Raw genomic sequence first — 17,487 nt, forward strand, 5'->3', positions numbered from 1 at the left:
GGCATTATCGTCGCCGTCATCGTCGTCGTTGTCATCGTCATTGTCGTCGTTGTCATCGTCATTGTCATCATCGTCATCGTCGTCGTTGGATTCATTATCATTAATTTCACTTGCATTCACATTTATTACAATTCCACTGGGATCTCGTAATGTTGAAATAATATATTCTTCAGTTTGGAATGTGTTCCTAACTTTCTCTTGTTGATATGCAATATTTTTCCAACGTTCCTCAATCTTTTTCTGTGCTTTAGTTTTACAAACAACCCACTAATTATTTTTGTCACGTCTCAAACTAGGATATGAAGCATAGAATATCTGAATAGCTTGTTGTGCCAACACAAATGGTTCATATCTTTTATAAAATCTCTTATGATTTAATTTAGCTAAATTATAGTATGGATGCACCTTCATTCCTCTGACATGGTCAAACCAGTGACACATAAACAAAATCACTCGCATTTCTGATCTGGGGTATTCTGCCTTTATAATTTCATCCAGCAAACCATAAAAATCATTGCTTGCACTACCTCTATCATTATCTGATGACTGAACACATACTCCACTATTCATTGTAATCTTTCCTATTCCATATTCTTGAGTATGAAAAATATATCCATTTATGAAATATGCTGACCAAGTGCGTACCAATGCTTTTGGACCCCAAGAAAGATGAAATAGAAATTTCTGCTCAAGGTGAGCTTGATTATCATGAACCTAAAATCAAAAAAAAATTGTTTAAAAATGTACATATGTATAAATGATAGTACAAGTTAGATTAACTACTTACATATGATTTGAACCACGGTACAAATTCTTCATCCCAAAATCGATCAAAGTCATGTGCCGACATTTCAGAATATAAATGTTAAAAAATCCTTCAAAAAAATTAAATTATAACACAAAATAGCCACGATCTAATAAATTTAAAAAATATAAAATATATACTCATTCAAAATATGGCATGACTTCTGGATACTTTAGTAAAATATATGTCTGGGTTGCACTCCATTCTTGACCAGTTAAATATCTCTACTTACATTGCCCACTTGATCGATCAAGATAGTTAAAAATTGAAAATGAGTTTAAATCTGGATCGATAGGAAGGCATCATTTCTTCATGGTCTCCACCTTTTGCTTTTAACATGAGGTTCAAAATAATATGATGCAAAAGTTGTTACTTCCTCTACGATATATGCATTAACAATAGAGACTTCAACATGTGCTTTATTTTTTACTTTTTTCTTCAAATGATATAGAAATCTATTTATCATATAAGAAATCATATTAGATATCAAAAATATATAATAAGATAAATAAATATTTATCCATTAATTGAAATTAAAAAATATACCTTTCAAATGGATACATCCATCGATAATGGACATGACCTCTTGATAACATGCATTTTTATAGTTCATTTTGGCTCTAATATTTGATGTTTTTCCTCCTCTCATTGTGTAACTATTGAGTATTAATACATTTTATGAGTAGAAACTCATTTTAGATTATATTGCTTATTCCTATGGATATGAGGTTAAATCTAATGTTTTTAATATATTTTTGTAGGATACTTAAAGAGCCATGAAGTTGGATCAAGTTGGAGCACATTTTAATGTGTTTAGAGGTCATTTAGGGTGTTTTAGAGGCTACCTATGTCATGCCTAATAGGCACGACCGTACCTATTTTACAGAAGAATGCCTTCTCCAGGCCGTGCCTTATAAGGCATGGTCGTGTCTCATCTTGCCAAGGCCGTGGTTTACTTGTCTATGGCCCAAACACGGCCATGCCTCATCTGGACAGTTCTGCAGACCAAAAGTAAAAAAGGCCATAACTTTTAGCTCTGATAGAACCATAAGCCGTGTTATCTAGAAAAATAAAGATAACTTTAAGATCTACAACTTTGCTTCAGGGTGTGCAAAAGGATTCCATCTCTAAGCCATGCTAAAAGGCACGACCATGCCTCTTCCACAGAATGCTTCCTACTTTGGGTCATGCCTATTCTACCGAAGGGTTCCCTCTCTAGGTCGTGCCTAATAGGCACAGACCGTGCTTATTTTATAGAAGAATGCCTTCTCCAGGCCGTGCCTCATAAGGAATGGCCGTGCCTCATCTTGCCAAGGCCGTGCCTCACTTTTCCAGGGCCCAAACACGGCCATGCCTCATTTGAACAGTTCTGCAGACTAAAAGTAAAATGGGCATAACTTTTAGCTTCAATCGAACTACAGGCTGTACCACCTACCAAAATGAAGATAACTTCAAGATCTACAACTTTGATTCAAAGTGTGCAGAAGGATTCCTTCTCTAGGCCATGCCTTGAGATATGGTTGTGTCGCGAGGCTGTTTTGAGGGGTATAAAAGCTGAATTTTGTGAAGGAAAAGCATTCTTTCCTTTGGACTTGCCTTAGCCACCACCCACCTTCATCACCGCCATCTTCATCCGCATCATCTATCCACCGGAAAGAAGTCAAAGGGATTTTCGTCTTCAATCCGGCCATCTTCCATCTACTGAGAAGTCAACGGGATTTCCTTCTCCTCCATATCATTTCACCTGTCGCTTTAACCACGGAGATTGTATCGAAGTTGGGAATTCCTTCCTTCATCGCATCCTTTCGTGGAGTTTTTGTCGCCTCGCATCCACCTCTGGCCAAGAACATAGGAAGAATCATTATATTAACTATATTTACCATTTCTGAGCATAGATTAGATTTTTGACATGTCAAGTGTTTGTTTAAATTCCTCTTATAGTTTTGGATGTTGATTGTCTTTCTCTTATTTACTTGTTGATGCACTTCTTTACTTTATTGATGCAATTTATTCTTAATGCTTATTGTTCTATTCATTATTTAGATTTAGAACTCAATACAACAAACCCCCATCCAATCCAAAATAAAATCCAAATCTTCAATTGTCCAATGACCACTAGGATTACCTTAGACTGTCTACAATCATTGGGAGATGACTCGAGTTACTCTAAACTACTTTAGTTAGGGGATTCAGTATTAATTAAGTTGGTATGCTCATTTAGACGACAATCTGAGCGAATCTGATTAGTATTGTGTAGTTACGGAACAATCTGATCAATTCTATTGTTATATACATGTATATTTTATCATACTACATTTGATATTATAAGATAAACTTATTGTGTTTGTCAAATTAGGTTGCTAGTGGTGGCATTGGAAGTAGTGTTGGAAATTATATTAGCGGCGATAACAATATTGCAGTTCAGGTAACTATCTTAACACAATATTATACTTTCGTTTATTATTTATAGCATGCTCTATTATAAAATTTGTTTAATTATTAATTATTAATTATTATTTATTGTGATATAGTCAAAACTAAAGAAGATGACTGCTGGAGATATCAGTGTTAATGCTAAATGTAAGCTGCTTCATTGGTCTGTTGATGGAGTTGTTGCAGAAGGTCAAATTGCATCCACGGATCCAAAAGCAAAAGTACATCATGTTCCTCTTGGTGGATCTTATTGGAAAGTTTGGATTGATAGAGTTTTTGTGGAGAAGGTAGAGCTCTGATTTTATAATTGTGAATGTAATGTTATCTGATATGTGTATGTTGGATTATAAATGTTAGAACTTTGAGCAGGTTATAATTATTTATATTTGTATTATATATTTGTGTATATAGTAGGTATATTGTATTTTAAAAATATAATTATCCGCAGCGCGCGGGCTGCGTGCTGCGAAAAGGTGCATCCGCAGCACGCGGGCCGCGCACTTTGGAATGGTGCATCTTTCTACAGCGCGCGGCCCGCGTGCTGCGGATGCACCTTTCCGCAGGCGCGGCCTGCGCGCTGCGGATGTACTATAACTTTCAACAGCTTAGAGTTATGCAGCACGCAATATGCGCTGCGGATAGCTTAATTGCACGCTGCAGAAAGTCAAATTTATTGTAGTGTCTTATTGTTCTTCAATGAATTAAAAAATCCTTAAATTATTTAATTTTTATATATTCTTGATAAGAAAAATCAGCCTAAATAAATAAGTAAAGAACTGTGCCAATATGAAATCTCAAGAAAGAATCGGATCACGTTAGATCAATTATACACAGTCTTAGCCTTATCTTGCATTTTGCAAAAGACTATTTCCGCGACTCAAATCTGTAATTTTAATATCACATGGTAGCAACTTTATCGTTGTGTCAAAACTTCCCTTCAATAAAAAAAATAATCTATTTTGTATCATGCAATGAGAAATATTATTTGGGTGAAAAAGTAAATCACTACAAAAAACACAGATTTTTACCATAAAAATAGCGATAGAAATAATTTTTTATCACTAATTTTGCAATGGAAGTTAAATTTCATCGTTAAATTTCATGATTTTAGAATTTCTTGCTCAATTTTTGTCTTCCCCATACCGTGTTTAGCCACAGAATTAGCGACGGATATAATTATCCATCACTAATTAGCGATGAAAGTTATATTTTATCGCTATTTAGAGATGAAAAATAATTTTATCACTATTTAGTGATAGAATAGCGATGAAATTAATTTCTGTCATTATATTTCACAAATTTAGGGGTTTCTGCCCTAATTTTTCTTCCCCTCTCTTTTCTTCTCATGTTTCTTATTCTTCTTGCGCGATCTCCAACACTCAAACCCTCTCCGATCTTCGACAAGAACATGCCCTCTCTGATCTTTGATAAGCATCTCCCTTCCATCTCTTCTCTCTCCAATGTGGTGTCACTCAAGCTGAACTCGCCCGACAGTAAGCTCTGGTCGGCCCCAAGCTAAGGGCTGACTAGCTTCGCCAGCCACGAGCTTAGGTTAGCCTCAGCCTTGGTCGATAGGTTGCCCAGCCGTGAGGTCAAGCCCAGTTGCTAGCTTGGTCGGTTGGACGGTCGCGAGGTTAGGCACGATTGTGTTATTGTACAAATATAGATATGTTATATTAGTAGCAGCATCCGGTGGCTAGACTATGTTGTGAATTGTTGGAGATTGATAAGTATGATATTATTAATGATTTTCAATTCATCTATTTTTATTTATAATATATGTCTAATATTTATAATTTTTTAATATAATTTTACTCCAGATGATCATCGAGTGACACCATACATATCGAGCAAATTTAAAGAACGAATGTGTCCTTCTGGTACTACATGGAGACATATAGACTAGGGGATGAGAGATTTTTATTATTAGAAATTTTTTATAAGTAATTTTTATTATCTAGAGTTTTATTTTTTATACTAATTTGTGAAATTATTGTTGCAAAAAATATACCTGGGAGTCAAGGTGCGAAGCGACATTTAAATAAACATAAAACAATATTTGTATCAAACTCTACAATGATCTATTATATAAATGCAGAAGAAAGGGAATAAGATCATCTTTGATACTAGATGATGTTTGGACTGCATGACAAGCCATCTGGGCTATAAAAAGATTACAATTAAATTCAGCGATAGCTCGAACCAATAAAAACCTAAGCTGACTAGCTCTAGCACCGAATCCATAAAGCATACAACTTGATCTTGATCGATCGTAGAGCATGTTATAGACTTAGTGAGTTTACAATTAATAAATTTCTAGAAGAATTATTTAATTATCAATGAATTTATTTTGATTTAATTATATTATTTGATATTCATGAAAATGAACTACAATGACCTCCTACTTGTTGGAAGGTATTTACTAAGACACATAAGTCAACGGATGACACATTTTTCAATCGTTAATCTAATGCATTAAACATAAGAATATAAACTTAAATATCTTTAACCATTAACAATGATTAGCTTTTCTAATTATATATTGTATATGATTTTTTTTAAATATGACAAATTAACTGCTAGAATTGCACAAACATCTCAGTCTGCTACAGAGGGAGGTGTGACACAAACTCTATCCATTGACCAGTTAAATGAGGTTTATTATGATATGATTGGTGGAAGAAAAAAGACCTTCACCATCTACAATCTTGGATTCTAAGCGAGAGTCGTATATGATCGTGTGATGACCCCTAAGATTAGGGGGTTATCTCAATGGATTATCTACTAGAGTAGAAACCTTAGAGCAAGAAAATCAAGAATTGAAGAATCAACTCTCAACATTATAATAAGAATTTCTAGAGTATCGGCAAGCCCAAATGAGATGCAAACAAATTAGATAGGAAATGTAAGAATTCATTGCTCAAATGAGTCAAACGTTGTATGATTTTGACTTTCAGGAGACCCAAGACCCTCACAATATATATTAATAGTTAATTGAGAGGTGTGTTGACCTTTAACTTTTTTTTATTTATCACTCATTCTATCTTTTCAGGAATATTATAGATAATGATATATTTTATATATCACCATCAGCAGATATCCAAACTAACATTCGGTGTATAAAATAATTGTCTTTTTTATTATAGTATTTAAAAAAAAGGGCAGCCCAGTGCACGAAGCTTCCGCCATGCGGGGTCCAGGGAAAGGATCCATTGTACGCAGCCTTACCTTGCCTTTGGCAAGAGGTTGTTTCCAGGATTTGAACCCGTGACCTCTAGGTCATATGGCAGCAACCTTACCATTGCGCCAAGGCTCCCTTCATATGACCTCTAGGTCATATGGCAGCAACCTTACCATTGAACCCGTGACCTCTAGGTCATATAGTATTTATCTTGTTTAATTTAAATTCAATTTGTTAGTCATAATTATAATGATATAGTTTTTTTCTTATTTTATTAATAACCTATCGTATGATACTTTCTGCAGGACTGGATACTACTAGCTAGTTTCAAAGTGGGATTGGATGTGTTCGCTAGTAGATTTTATTATCGTATTTAGATTCAGATGTTTATTAGTTAATTTGAGATATTCATCTTTGTTGGATTTTTGTTAGATTGGATTTGATATGTTGGGATTGAATTTGATATGTATTATTTTTATCATATGTTTTGTTGTTTGTTAATATGTGGATTTATAAATGAGTTGTGGATTTGTGAGTTGAGTTGTGGGTTTGATACAATTGTATTGTTTGTGTTTGTGTTAGATTGTGATGTGAATTTGATATGTTGTGAATATGTGGATTGAGTATGTTTTGTTGCGAATGTGAATGTGAATGTGTTTATTATTCATCATTTGTGATGGTGTATTATTTGGTTCTATAAATATAAATAGAAAAATATGAAAACAGAGAGGTTCTAGTAAAATGTGAAAGAAATTTAATAACAGAATATTTAATATTCGATTGTTAATTAACGATAAAATATTTAATATTCCTTCGCTAATTAGTGATAAAAAAATTAAATTAACATCAGTTGCTAATTAGCAACCGATATCAACATTCTGTTGCTAATTAGTGACAGAAGATGAAACATATGTTGTTAATTAGCAACGGTTATTAATATTTCATCGCTAATTATCGATGAAATACTATCATTCCGTCGCTAATTAGCGATAGATATTAAATATTTCATTGTTATTTAGCAATGAAATTTTAATTTAGTCGATCATATTAGCAACGGAATTAAAATTTCATCAACAGAGCTACGACGGAATAGTAAATTTTGTTTACAATTTTAGCGATGGACTTTTAATTGAGTTGCTAATATTAACGATGGAATTAAAATTTCATCGTTAGATAATGACAAAAAATTTTATCACTAAATGATATCAGCGATCGATTTTATAACGACAAAAATAAATTGATCACTATTTGGGAATAACGATCGATTAGTGAAGAAAAATTTCGTCGCTAATTATCTTTTTTTTCTTGTAGTGAATCAATACAAATTGACGGTTGCATGCAACTCTATTCTGCAAAAGGTGGAATCCGCCACCTTAGCGGTCCCACACGGTCGGCTCCACGACCATCTATGATGACGTAAATCGAGAAACTGCAGTTGGTCACGACGTAGGAGGGTATTAATTGCCTGACTTCGTCAGGATTCAAACCCTTACCCTCTTCTGCAAGTCTGTTGCGTCGTAACCAACTCAGCTATATCCCGGATGTTGGTTGCATGCAACTCTATGGTTGTTGCGTAGACGTTAAACACCCTTTAGAGTCCATTAAACAAAGGGCAATATCGCCACATAGGAGGGAGAGCGGATGAAATTTTTATACAATGACTTGGAGAGCTACGTTTTAACTTAGTTGGTGTGGAGTCTATTTATTTAAGTTTGTCAGAGACGTAAACTAGACCTATATATCTTGTCTTGATCTTGAAGGCTTTACACACGGGAAGCATTAATCAATATTAATTTAGTCTTTGCAATTTCATGTATACATTAGTGGAAAACGCCATAGCACATAGATTAAGACCACTCTTGTGTGAATTAATTTCATCATACAAAACTAGCTTCATTCTTCAAGACAACAAGGTATGCATCTTGCCCCCACGAGTGCAGTACGATGATAAAACACTCAAAGGAACAATAAAAATAATTTACTAGGAGTAATTATATAGATTGTGTAACTATATCAAATTCTCAAATCCTATAGAATGGGGAGGCCATGGAGAGTTTCAAAAGCACCCACGAGCTTAGACAGGGATGACAGTTGTCCCCCTACTTGTCTATTTTGTGTATGGAGAGGCTGTCTCATTCTATCTACGCATTATCATATAATTAATTGATGAATGAGATAGAAGTTTTGCCGTATGGTTTGAGTTTGACTAAAATTAACTAGGGGAAATTAAATACTAAGTGAACACGGCCGGCGTAGAGGAATACTCATGATTAGGTTGCAAGCATCCAATAGCAAAGATTGCATGATGAGATTTGATGACCAAGAACATCAAAATTAATAATATCCATATTCTATGACATACATGATAATATGCTCTCGCTACAAGAAAGAGAACTTTGACCCTTCAACTTCAAATTGGTTTGCTAGTTTAACTTGTATTTCATACTTTGATTTGTTTTGCTTGAGTAGATTAAGAGGAGCTAGCATCAAAGTTAAATTTCTCTAATAGTGTCATTGAGCAAATTATGGAGCTACTCATGTTGCATATCAGGAAGATGTTGAACAAATGATCATACACTTCAACTAGGATGGTTAAAAAGATTGATCTGCCGATGCAATTGATTCAGACGTAACTCCACTCTCAACCTCTTCCTAGGTTCTAGATTGAAAATCTAAAACATAGATCGTTTCCTCCGATGTCGGACAAAAGTCATAGGTTTGGCAACTAGGTGCCTCTCAAATTCAGCCGCCATGCTGAATTTAGTCTATCTCGTTGGACTAACCGACTAAACAACCTTAAGATACAATATTTTGTAGCTTGTTTGGTGAGGCTGGATTGAAATTCCCCATCTCAGCCTACCACAAATCATCCTCAAGCAGCTTCAAATCACAAATTCTAGTGTCTGAATTGTTTGATCTGATGGAAACTTTGGGAAATAGATCTGTTTTTTTAGTAATAGATCATGTGAGGTCCATCTATTTCTCTAGCTTCAATCGACCAATTTGTTTGTCTGGTATGCCACTTGGCAAAGATTCTACTAAACTACTTCAAAAAAGGTAACTCTCCTCTCAATATAATAATGAAATGTAAAGAAGTGAAAAAAAAATGGATACCAAGAGTTTGAGTTGAATTCTTTGACCTTATCTAAGATCTTGGGACCTTTGAGCATTGTTTAGCACAACAATAGAAGTGTTTAAGAACATATTTGAGTAACCTCTTCTATCTCAAAGCTCCCTAAGAGTTCTTATAAACGTTACACCTATTAAGAGTTAATTTTGAGAATTAATGCGCATGCATGCATGTTAAGAATTAATGCATATGCATGTATAGAATTCAAATAGATACATGCATTATGTAGGTTCAAGAACCTAGTAAATGATGATCAATTTAATTTTATAATAATTAATATCATTCTAAACTATCTATGATGTCTTTATAAGAATGTATTAGCTATGCCACAAACATACTTAATATCAAATAATCCACTATATCACTACAAGAATTCAGGAATTTAGCGACGAAATATTTTCGTCGCTAACATATCTTAGCGACGAAAATATATCGTCGTTATTTTTGTCGCTATAAGCTTGTCGCAAATTAACATTAGCGACGAAATTTTGACAATTCGTCACTAATATTAGCGACGAAATAATAATCGTCGCTAATCCCTAAAAAATCGTCGCTAACCCTAAAAAATTTCATCGCTAACGTTAGCGACGAATTGTCAAAATTTCATCGCTAACGTTAGCGACGAATTATCAAAATTTCGTCGCTAACATATTCTATGATTAGCGACGAGTTTTTATAATATCGTCGCTAACACTTTGAAATAGGTCACCGGAGAATCTCGAAGGTTAGCGACGAATTTAACCAAATTCGTCGCTAACCCGTTAGCGACGATTGCATATAATCGTCGCTAACTAGCAGATTTTCTATGCAGATTTTCTGCTCCCGTTTCTTTTTTTTTCCTTATATCCTGTAATACATGCACATCACAATAAACCCTAATACATACATATCACAAAATAACATTCAATAACATATTCACACACAACAAACACAAAATTTAATACAAAGTTTATCACATAAATTTATCACATCACAAAGTTTAATACAATGTTTAACACAAAGACTGGTTACTACATGATTAAAGTAACAGAACGAAAAAGCACCTCAATGGCCATGCAACCACCTTGACCCATATTTGGTTGCATTGCATGGACTGAATCACCAAGCAATGTCACACGACCTTTTCCCCAATTCATAATTGGTGTTCGATCATATATGTCACGATGAAGAATTGCTTCCTCATCCGTTGCTTCTAGTAAATCTATAACATTATCACACCAACCATCAAATATTTTAAGAAGTCTTTTCCTTTTACCTGCAAAAGAAGATACGCAAGATGCTAAACATAGAAAGTAAAGAAATTTCCTAATTTTCCTATTTATTCATTGACACTCAAAATTCCATGCTAAACACTCTAGAATCCACATCCACGCTTATGTGATTCACATTTCACTTTTGAATTTGTCAATTTCATCTCAATTGATAACATGTATTGTTAAGTCACCTGCCATTTCCATTTGAAAAAGGAAAATGCGAAATTAACTTCAGAATATCTACCATTTGGAACATCAGTTCCACTAGGAGGCTCATTGTGAAATGCATACCATTGCATCTTCCCAGCACCCACATCAGAAGAAACAAAATATTGTCTGTGCCCTAGTAATACCCGGTACCTTCATAAACAAAGATTAAACAAAGGCAGGCAACTAAAATTAGAAATTAGTGTTAATCTTGAGGAATCATAAAATAGTTGAAGAAATAAGAAATATACCCAACAATTTCAATATCTGGAGGAATAAAATCTGCAATACCAGTGTAGCAGGTATAGCCTGAATAAGATGCTTCTGTGAATCCAAATAGAACTTTACGTACCTGAAAAATATTTATCCAACCATGCTTATATCTATCATCTTATCAACCATTAGATGAAATAAACTCAATAAGCAACTAACGTTTGACCATATTCCGTCAGCTCCAACCAAAAGATCACCTTCATACTGCTGCCCATTCTCAAGTACTACAGTTACCTGGAGACAAGTAGCATTCCTCTATATTATATCATTTATTATAAATAGTTTCTCAAAAATGATAATAACCATATTTTTTTTATAGAAAAGATAGCTATGACTATGAGAACCCTCAAGCATTCATGAAGGTGGGTTTTGAACTCAAAACCTTGTGAACAACTTTGACAGGCCTTAGCAACTTGTGCTAGTTGGCACCCTCAGGTAGTAACCATATTGAACAATCAGAATGGCAAACATGAAACAAAGTATAACAATTAATTGGAATGGCAATCTACCTTGTCCCCATTATCTACGAAGTCTACCACATTACTGTCATTTAGAATAAGGTCATCACCAAGAGCGCGGGCTAATATTTGTTGCAAAGTCATTCGACTGATGACTCTGGTAACTGGAAGCCCTCGTTCTGCTGCAGGGGTAAACGTATCGAATTTGACGTACCTGAATTTTAGCAAATTGGACCAACACAACAAAAATAAGCCAAGAAAGTTGGGGCCTGTATGTTATAACAACTTGGTAGTTTGTGAAGTTGGCACAGATCAAAGAAGGAATCAAGAAAGGAAAGAAGAGGAAGCACCAGCTCCCGGAGATTCCGTCCACTAACCCATTGATGCGATCCCCAGTGATGCAGCCAGCTTTCATGACCTCCTCTGCGACGTCCATGTCGATGGCCTCCAGCGCCGCCAGAGCATTGCTCTGTATCTGGATCGGACCCCTGTACTGCCCCTCCCCTCGTATCGCGCTCACGTCCTTCTCAAACACCAACACCTCGAACCCTTTCCTCTTCGCCGCCAGCGCAAACACCAGCCCCCCGATCCCGCCGCCGGCTATCAGAATCCTCAGCTTCCGCGGCGCAACCGACGGCTCCGATGCTGCAACGGCAACAGGAGCCCCACTTGCGGACGCCACCACACTGGAGCACCGCCTCCTGAACTTGCAACAGCAGCCGCAGCGGGGAAAGGAAAATGGGGGCAATGCTAATCAAAGGTACCCTTCCAAGTTAATAAATTTATTTTTTTACCATTTTTCTTTTGTTCTTCTGCTGGCTGGCCTCTCTTTCCTCTTGCTATTTCGCCCGCCTCCACGCCCTCGCGAGAGGAAAAAAACCTAGACCTAGGGTTTGCGTCCGCCACCCCAGCGAGCGTCGAGGACAGAGCTGGATTGCTTCTCCTTTCTCCTCCGGATCTCCATGCGCCGCTGGGCCAGCGGCTTCGTTGATTAGGCTGCGCGTCGGATCTCCGTCGATCGGAGAGGGGAGAAGAGTCGGCGTGGTCATCGAGTAGGGCTTCCCGCCTCCGTGATGATGGCGGCGGCCGGGCGGGGGGGCCGGCCACTGGATGGCATTGGGAGATCTGATGGCATCCAGGTTGTCCGTGTCGTCGCCGTCCGTTTCGAATCATTTGGATGAGTTCTCTGGCCGGGAGGATGGGGGAGCGTCCGTGGGAGAGAGGGAACAGGATGCAGTGTCTTCGACTGGCTAGCGGGAAAGGGCGGGGTGGTATGGTTTTTAGCAAATGTTAGCGGCGAAATAATAGTTTTCGTCGCTAACCATTAGCGGTGAAATATTAAATTTCATGGCTAATTTAAGGTTTAGCGACGAATTTTTCCATTTTGTCGCTAAATGTTAGCAACGAAATCCATTAATTTGTCGCAAAAAATAGGAGAAAGGCGGACGGCTTATTAGCAACGAATTTAAATATTTCGTCGCTAACGGTTAGCGACGAAATATTCCATTTCGTCGCTAAACTTTAAATTAGCAACAAAATTTCAAATTTCGTCGCTAACGGTTAGCGATGAAATTATTGTTTCGTCGCAAAAACTGAAGTTAGCGACGAAATATGATATTTCGTCGCTAACGGTGAGCGACGAATTTAATATTTCGTCGCAAAAACTATAGTTAGCGACAAAATATGATATTTCGTCGCTAATACTTATATTAGCGACGAAAATGAAAATCGTCGCTAATAATTCGTCGCTATTTTTATGATTTCTTGTAGTGTACATATGCAAAAAGAGCAATCATGATAGCAAAGATTATTAGTTTAGACAATGTAACAACTATGAAGACTTTGACCATCTTTACATCAATTACCCAAAGAAACAGAAAAATCAAGCCAACTTCATTGAAAATGATGAATCCTCAGAACAATTGTTTTACTCTTGCAAGAGTACGCAAGAAGATAGAGATACATGGTACCTTGATAGCGGGTGCAGTCACCATATGACAAGTATAAAGTCCAATTTTGTCTACATGGATGACTCATTTAAATCCAAAATGAAGCTTGGAGATGGAAAATATGTGAAGGTGGAAGGCAAAGGTGATATCATCATGAAATAAAGGGAGGTACTTCTAAACTTATCAAAGATGTGCTTTATGTTCTTGAATTATCTCAAAATTTATTGAGTGTGGGTCAACTAGTAAAAAATGGTTATATGCTCACATTGGATAGATAAATGCACAATTATTAACAAGGAAAAAGATCAAACAATAACTATAGTACCTATGGCATCAAATAGAGTGTTCCCAATGTGCATGTCTCATAAAGAAAATCTAATTTTAAAGTCTGAAGTCATAAATGATTCAATCCTTTGACATATGAGGTATGGTCATTTAAATTATGAGAGCCTTAAATTGTTAAATAAAGAGGCTATGGCTATTAGACTCCCTTTTGTTGATGTAAGAAGAAGAGTTTGTGAAGGATGTATTTATGTAAAAATCCATATAGAATGTCAATTCCTAAATTCTCATGGAGAGCCACAACTCCACTAGAATTATTACGTGCCGATATTTGTGGTCCAACCAAAACTTATTTCTTGAATAATAGAAGATATTTTCTTTTATTTGTTGATGATTCAAGGATGATGTGGATATATTTTCTTAAGAAGAAATATGAAGCTTTCCCTAAATTTCTTCACTTTGTTGCTTATGTTGAAAGAGAAAGTGGGTAGGTCATTACAGACTTGAGAACAAATTGTAGGATCGAGTTAGAACGCTAAAGGAGAGTGAATAGCGCTTTATCGCTTTTTCACTCGTTCGAAAAATCTTGCGTAAATCAAAGTATGAAAATAATAAGTGCAGTAAAAAATAATAGAAAGGTATATTTTTATTTACTTGGCTCATAGTCATAGGTTGTTACTCCAAGGTCCACGATTCTTGATCGTTTCTAATGGGCAATCCACTATGAAACTCCCCTTTTACAAGAAGGAGTTTTCACTTTACAAAATGGTTAGGAACGGTAAACCTTTACCATACTAAGACGTTAAGTACAAAAGCGAAAATGGAAAGATTATCGACTACAAAAATAGAGTTATAGCGTAGAAGTCGGTGCACTTCCTTGACGTCACAACGACGTACTAGATGGGTTGGTTGCGCGTAGAAATTCATCGTAGTAGCGTATGAATTGATGTTTAGGGTTTTCCCTCGCAACTACTTATAAAGGCTGATTCGAGCGCTTGGAAGTCCTTTCAGGCACCTCCATGTCAGCCCGTGGATCTGCTTTCGATGCTGACTCGGCATCTTTCAGAAGTCTGGATGTTGACGTGAAGGTTACCTGATCAACTTTGACTCCGCAATGTTTTATCCTTATTCGGGCGCCTAGAGCCTTTCTGAGCATTTGGAGGTTGAGGTGTCTCGACCACTGAGACTCTGCCACCTAAACCACCTCGCTGACCCGATCGGCTGATGTTCGAGCGCCTGAATCCCTTCCTGGTGCCTGAACCATCAGGTTGCCTGGATCCAAATAAGAGGGTCCGAAACTCAAAGTTTCAATCCCTCCTTTTCTGCATCATAAGTTAGTCCAGAACAAAAATATAAATGGGAATTGACAGTTTTAGCAAACTGTCTAGTCTTGACTTTAGGTTTCTAGTGGCATTCTAGGTCAGGCCGACGCCTACTGTTCTCCTTCCTTGGAAGGCGTTCACACCCACTCCACTTGGAAGAATTTATCTTTTACCAACTTAGTCCTCAGACATTTGGACTTTTGCTCAATCTTGATCCTCAACCCCTAGGACTTTGATTGTTAGATGTTCTGTGATGAGCTAGGGTTTTATGCATTTTTAATCGATTCAATTTTGGGTTTTTACATGAAAATAAATTACAAAATGAATCGATTTGATCTTAATTGTCATTTATTGCATAATCTGAGGCTTGATTATAATTTTCATGATTTAATGGTAATTTTTCTATTAATTTGATTTTAATTGATTTTAGGGTTAGAATCGGACTCAACTCAAGCTCAACCGCGGTCAAATCGAGTCAAAATTGTCAAATTGATCGAGCTAACACAGAGGACATGACTTAGATCGAGCCCGATCAAAATCTCTGAATTTTTTGGAAACCCTAAGATGCTCTAAACCTCAGATCAATTCTGACTGTTGAATCAGAAATCAAGGGCTGAGATTAAAGGGTTAATTGGCATATAAAAACCTTGGTTTTAATCGGTGAACAGTGGCTGTGCACTGTTCACCTTCGTCCCGCACCCGCGCCCGCGACGAAGCTTTGCTCAGTGACGTACGTCCACAGCAGTTCTCGGCGTCCCAAATTTCTTCCACGGCATCCTTAATCCACGAGGAGTTCAACTCCGGTCGATTGGGTATTTTTCGGCGGTTGGAGGCGCGCGGCGGAGAGGGTTTTTCCGACGCCGCAAGCCTCTGTTTTTGGCGTTTCCGGCGGCTGGCTGCACAATACGAGGCCTTGGTTCATGGAGGGGTTCTCCTAGGATCTCGGAGCTCCCTTGAATCGTCAGCAAACCGATCGGAGCAAGAAGAATAGAGGAAATCCGGTTCGCAGCTTCAAACAGCATATTGACAGCGTTCTGTTCCGTTCGGAGAGGGTTTTTCCGAGCTTCTCAGACGTCGGCCAGCGAATACAACACACAAGAGACCGTGTGGAAGACTCCAAATGGATTGTTGAAGACACATTGTGGATTCATCAACTGATTGACAACCAGTTGAGGAGATTCGAAGAAGGAAAAGGGAGGCTGAAGCTGTTTTTGCTGTTTTCTGAACATTTCATTCAGTAATCTTGTGTTTACTGCATTTTACCCGTTAACAATTGCTAGTTGTTTGAGTTTGGTTAATCCCTATTGCTAGTTAAGTGTTTTTTGGATTTAATCTCATTGCATTGTCTGATTTCTCATTGCATTGTCTGATTTCGGCTTATTCCCACTGTTCTGTGCCGTATTTTTCAGTCCAGCGTATCAAGTGTTAAGGCTGTACAACTTAATGGCTAGGTTTGATTTTAACTTAATGATTAATGCTGGTTAAATTGTTGTTCGGATTGTTTAGCCTTGTTGCCAAATTTCTGATAACCTGCTGCTTGTGCCACCTTCAGCTGTTCCGTGCCAAGTTTTTGGCACTGTTCAGTGCCGGTTTTCTATGGTAGGCTAGGTTTAGTGTGGGTTTTGTTGTTAACTAGGTTTAAGTGGATAGTTACATGGCACAATTGCTTTACATGCTAGAATTGCAATCGGATATTTCAACCTAGTCGTTGTTTGTTTTTGTTCTCTAATTGCAGTTTAGGTTTTAGCTTTTATTTCAATAATTTCGAGTAGAGTTTTGAATTAGAGTTTCATGATCATAGGTTTCGATTCCTAAATCTCTACCATCGTTTTAACCTCTTGAAATTGATTTGAATTGCACCCTAGGATTTGTTTGATATTTTAGTTCAATAGTTTCATTTTTAGATTAGATAATTGCATTTTTCATTTATTTGTCAATTTCGAATTACATTTCATTCCAAAACCTCAAAACCCCCATTTCATACGTGAAAACCCAAAAACATGACACGATAAGCTCAATTTATGCAATTTTCTACTCGTCCTTGGAAAAACACGACTCGAGCCTATACTTCATTTATTTGTATTTATCGTGGGTTTTCGATAAAATTTATAAATTTCAATTTGAAGCCCTATCGTGACACCTAGTTAAGGGCTTTTCATTCTGTCCTTCAAATCCGCCTAGACTTTCCTGCCTG

At 36.8% G+C, this 17,487-nt stretch overlaps 1 protein-coding gene across 1 annotated transcript; it reads right to left on the reverse strand.

Annotated features, from left to right (window-relative positions):
- Positions 1–10,559: 10,559 nt before the first annotated feature.
- Positions 10,560–12,789, reverse strand: LOC141843504 (zeaxanthin epoxidase, chloroplastic-like). The gene is made up of 7 exons (XM_074731556.1): positions 12,621–12,789; positions 12,091–12,490; positions 11,792–11,954; positions 11,442–11,516; positions 11,261–11,361; positions 11,047–11,162; positions 10,560–10,804 (listed from the first exon to the last, which is right to left on the reverse strand). Exons 1-7 carry the CDS (start codon positions 12,787–12,789, stop codon positions 10,560–10,562), a joined length of 1,269 nt encoding a protein of 422 aa, XP_074587657.1.
- Between the last annotated feature and the right edge of the window lie 4,698 nt (positions 12,790–17,487).

Source organism: Curcuma longa, chromosome 12, assembly GCF_044706935.1.
Source record: "Curcuma longa cultivar G26 ecotype Majalengka, Jawa Barat chromosome 12, ITB_CL_G26_1.1, whole genome shotgun sequence".
In the NCBI taxonomy this organism is placed as follows: domain Eukaryota; kingdom Viridiplantae; phylum Streptophyta; class Magnoliopsida; order Zingiberales; family Zingiberaceae; genus Curcuma; species Curcuma longa.

Bases quoted from the DNA above. Each gene is read 5' to 3' on its own strand.
- LOC141843504 (XM_074731556.1), bottom strand. From the start codon at position 12,789: ATGACCACGCCGACTCTTCTCCCCTCTCCGATCGACGGAGATCCGACG. The intron at 11,955-12,090 runs GTGCTTCCTCTT...GCTAAAATTCAG, and splicing joins GACGGAATCTCCGGGAGCTG to GTACGTCAAATTCGATACGT. The intron at 10,805-11,046 runs GTAGATATTCTG...CTTCTTTTGCAG, and splicing joins TGGAACTGATGTTCCAAATG to GTAAAAGGAAAAGACTTCTT.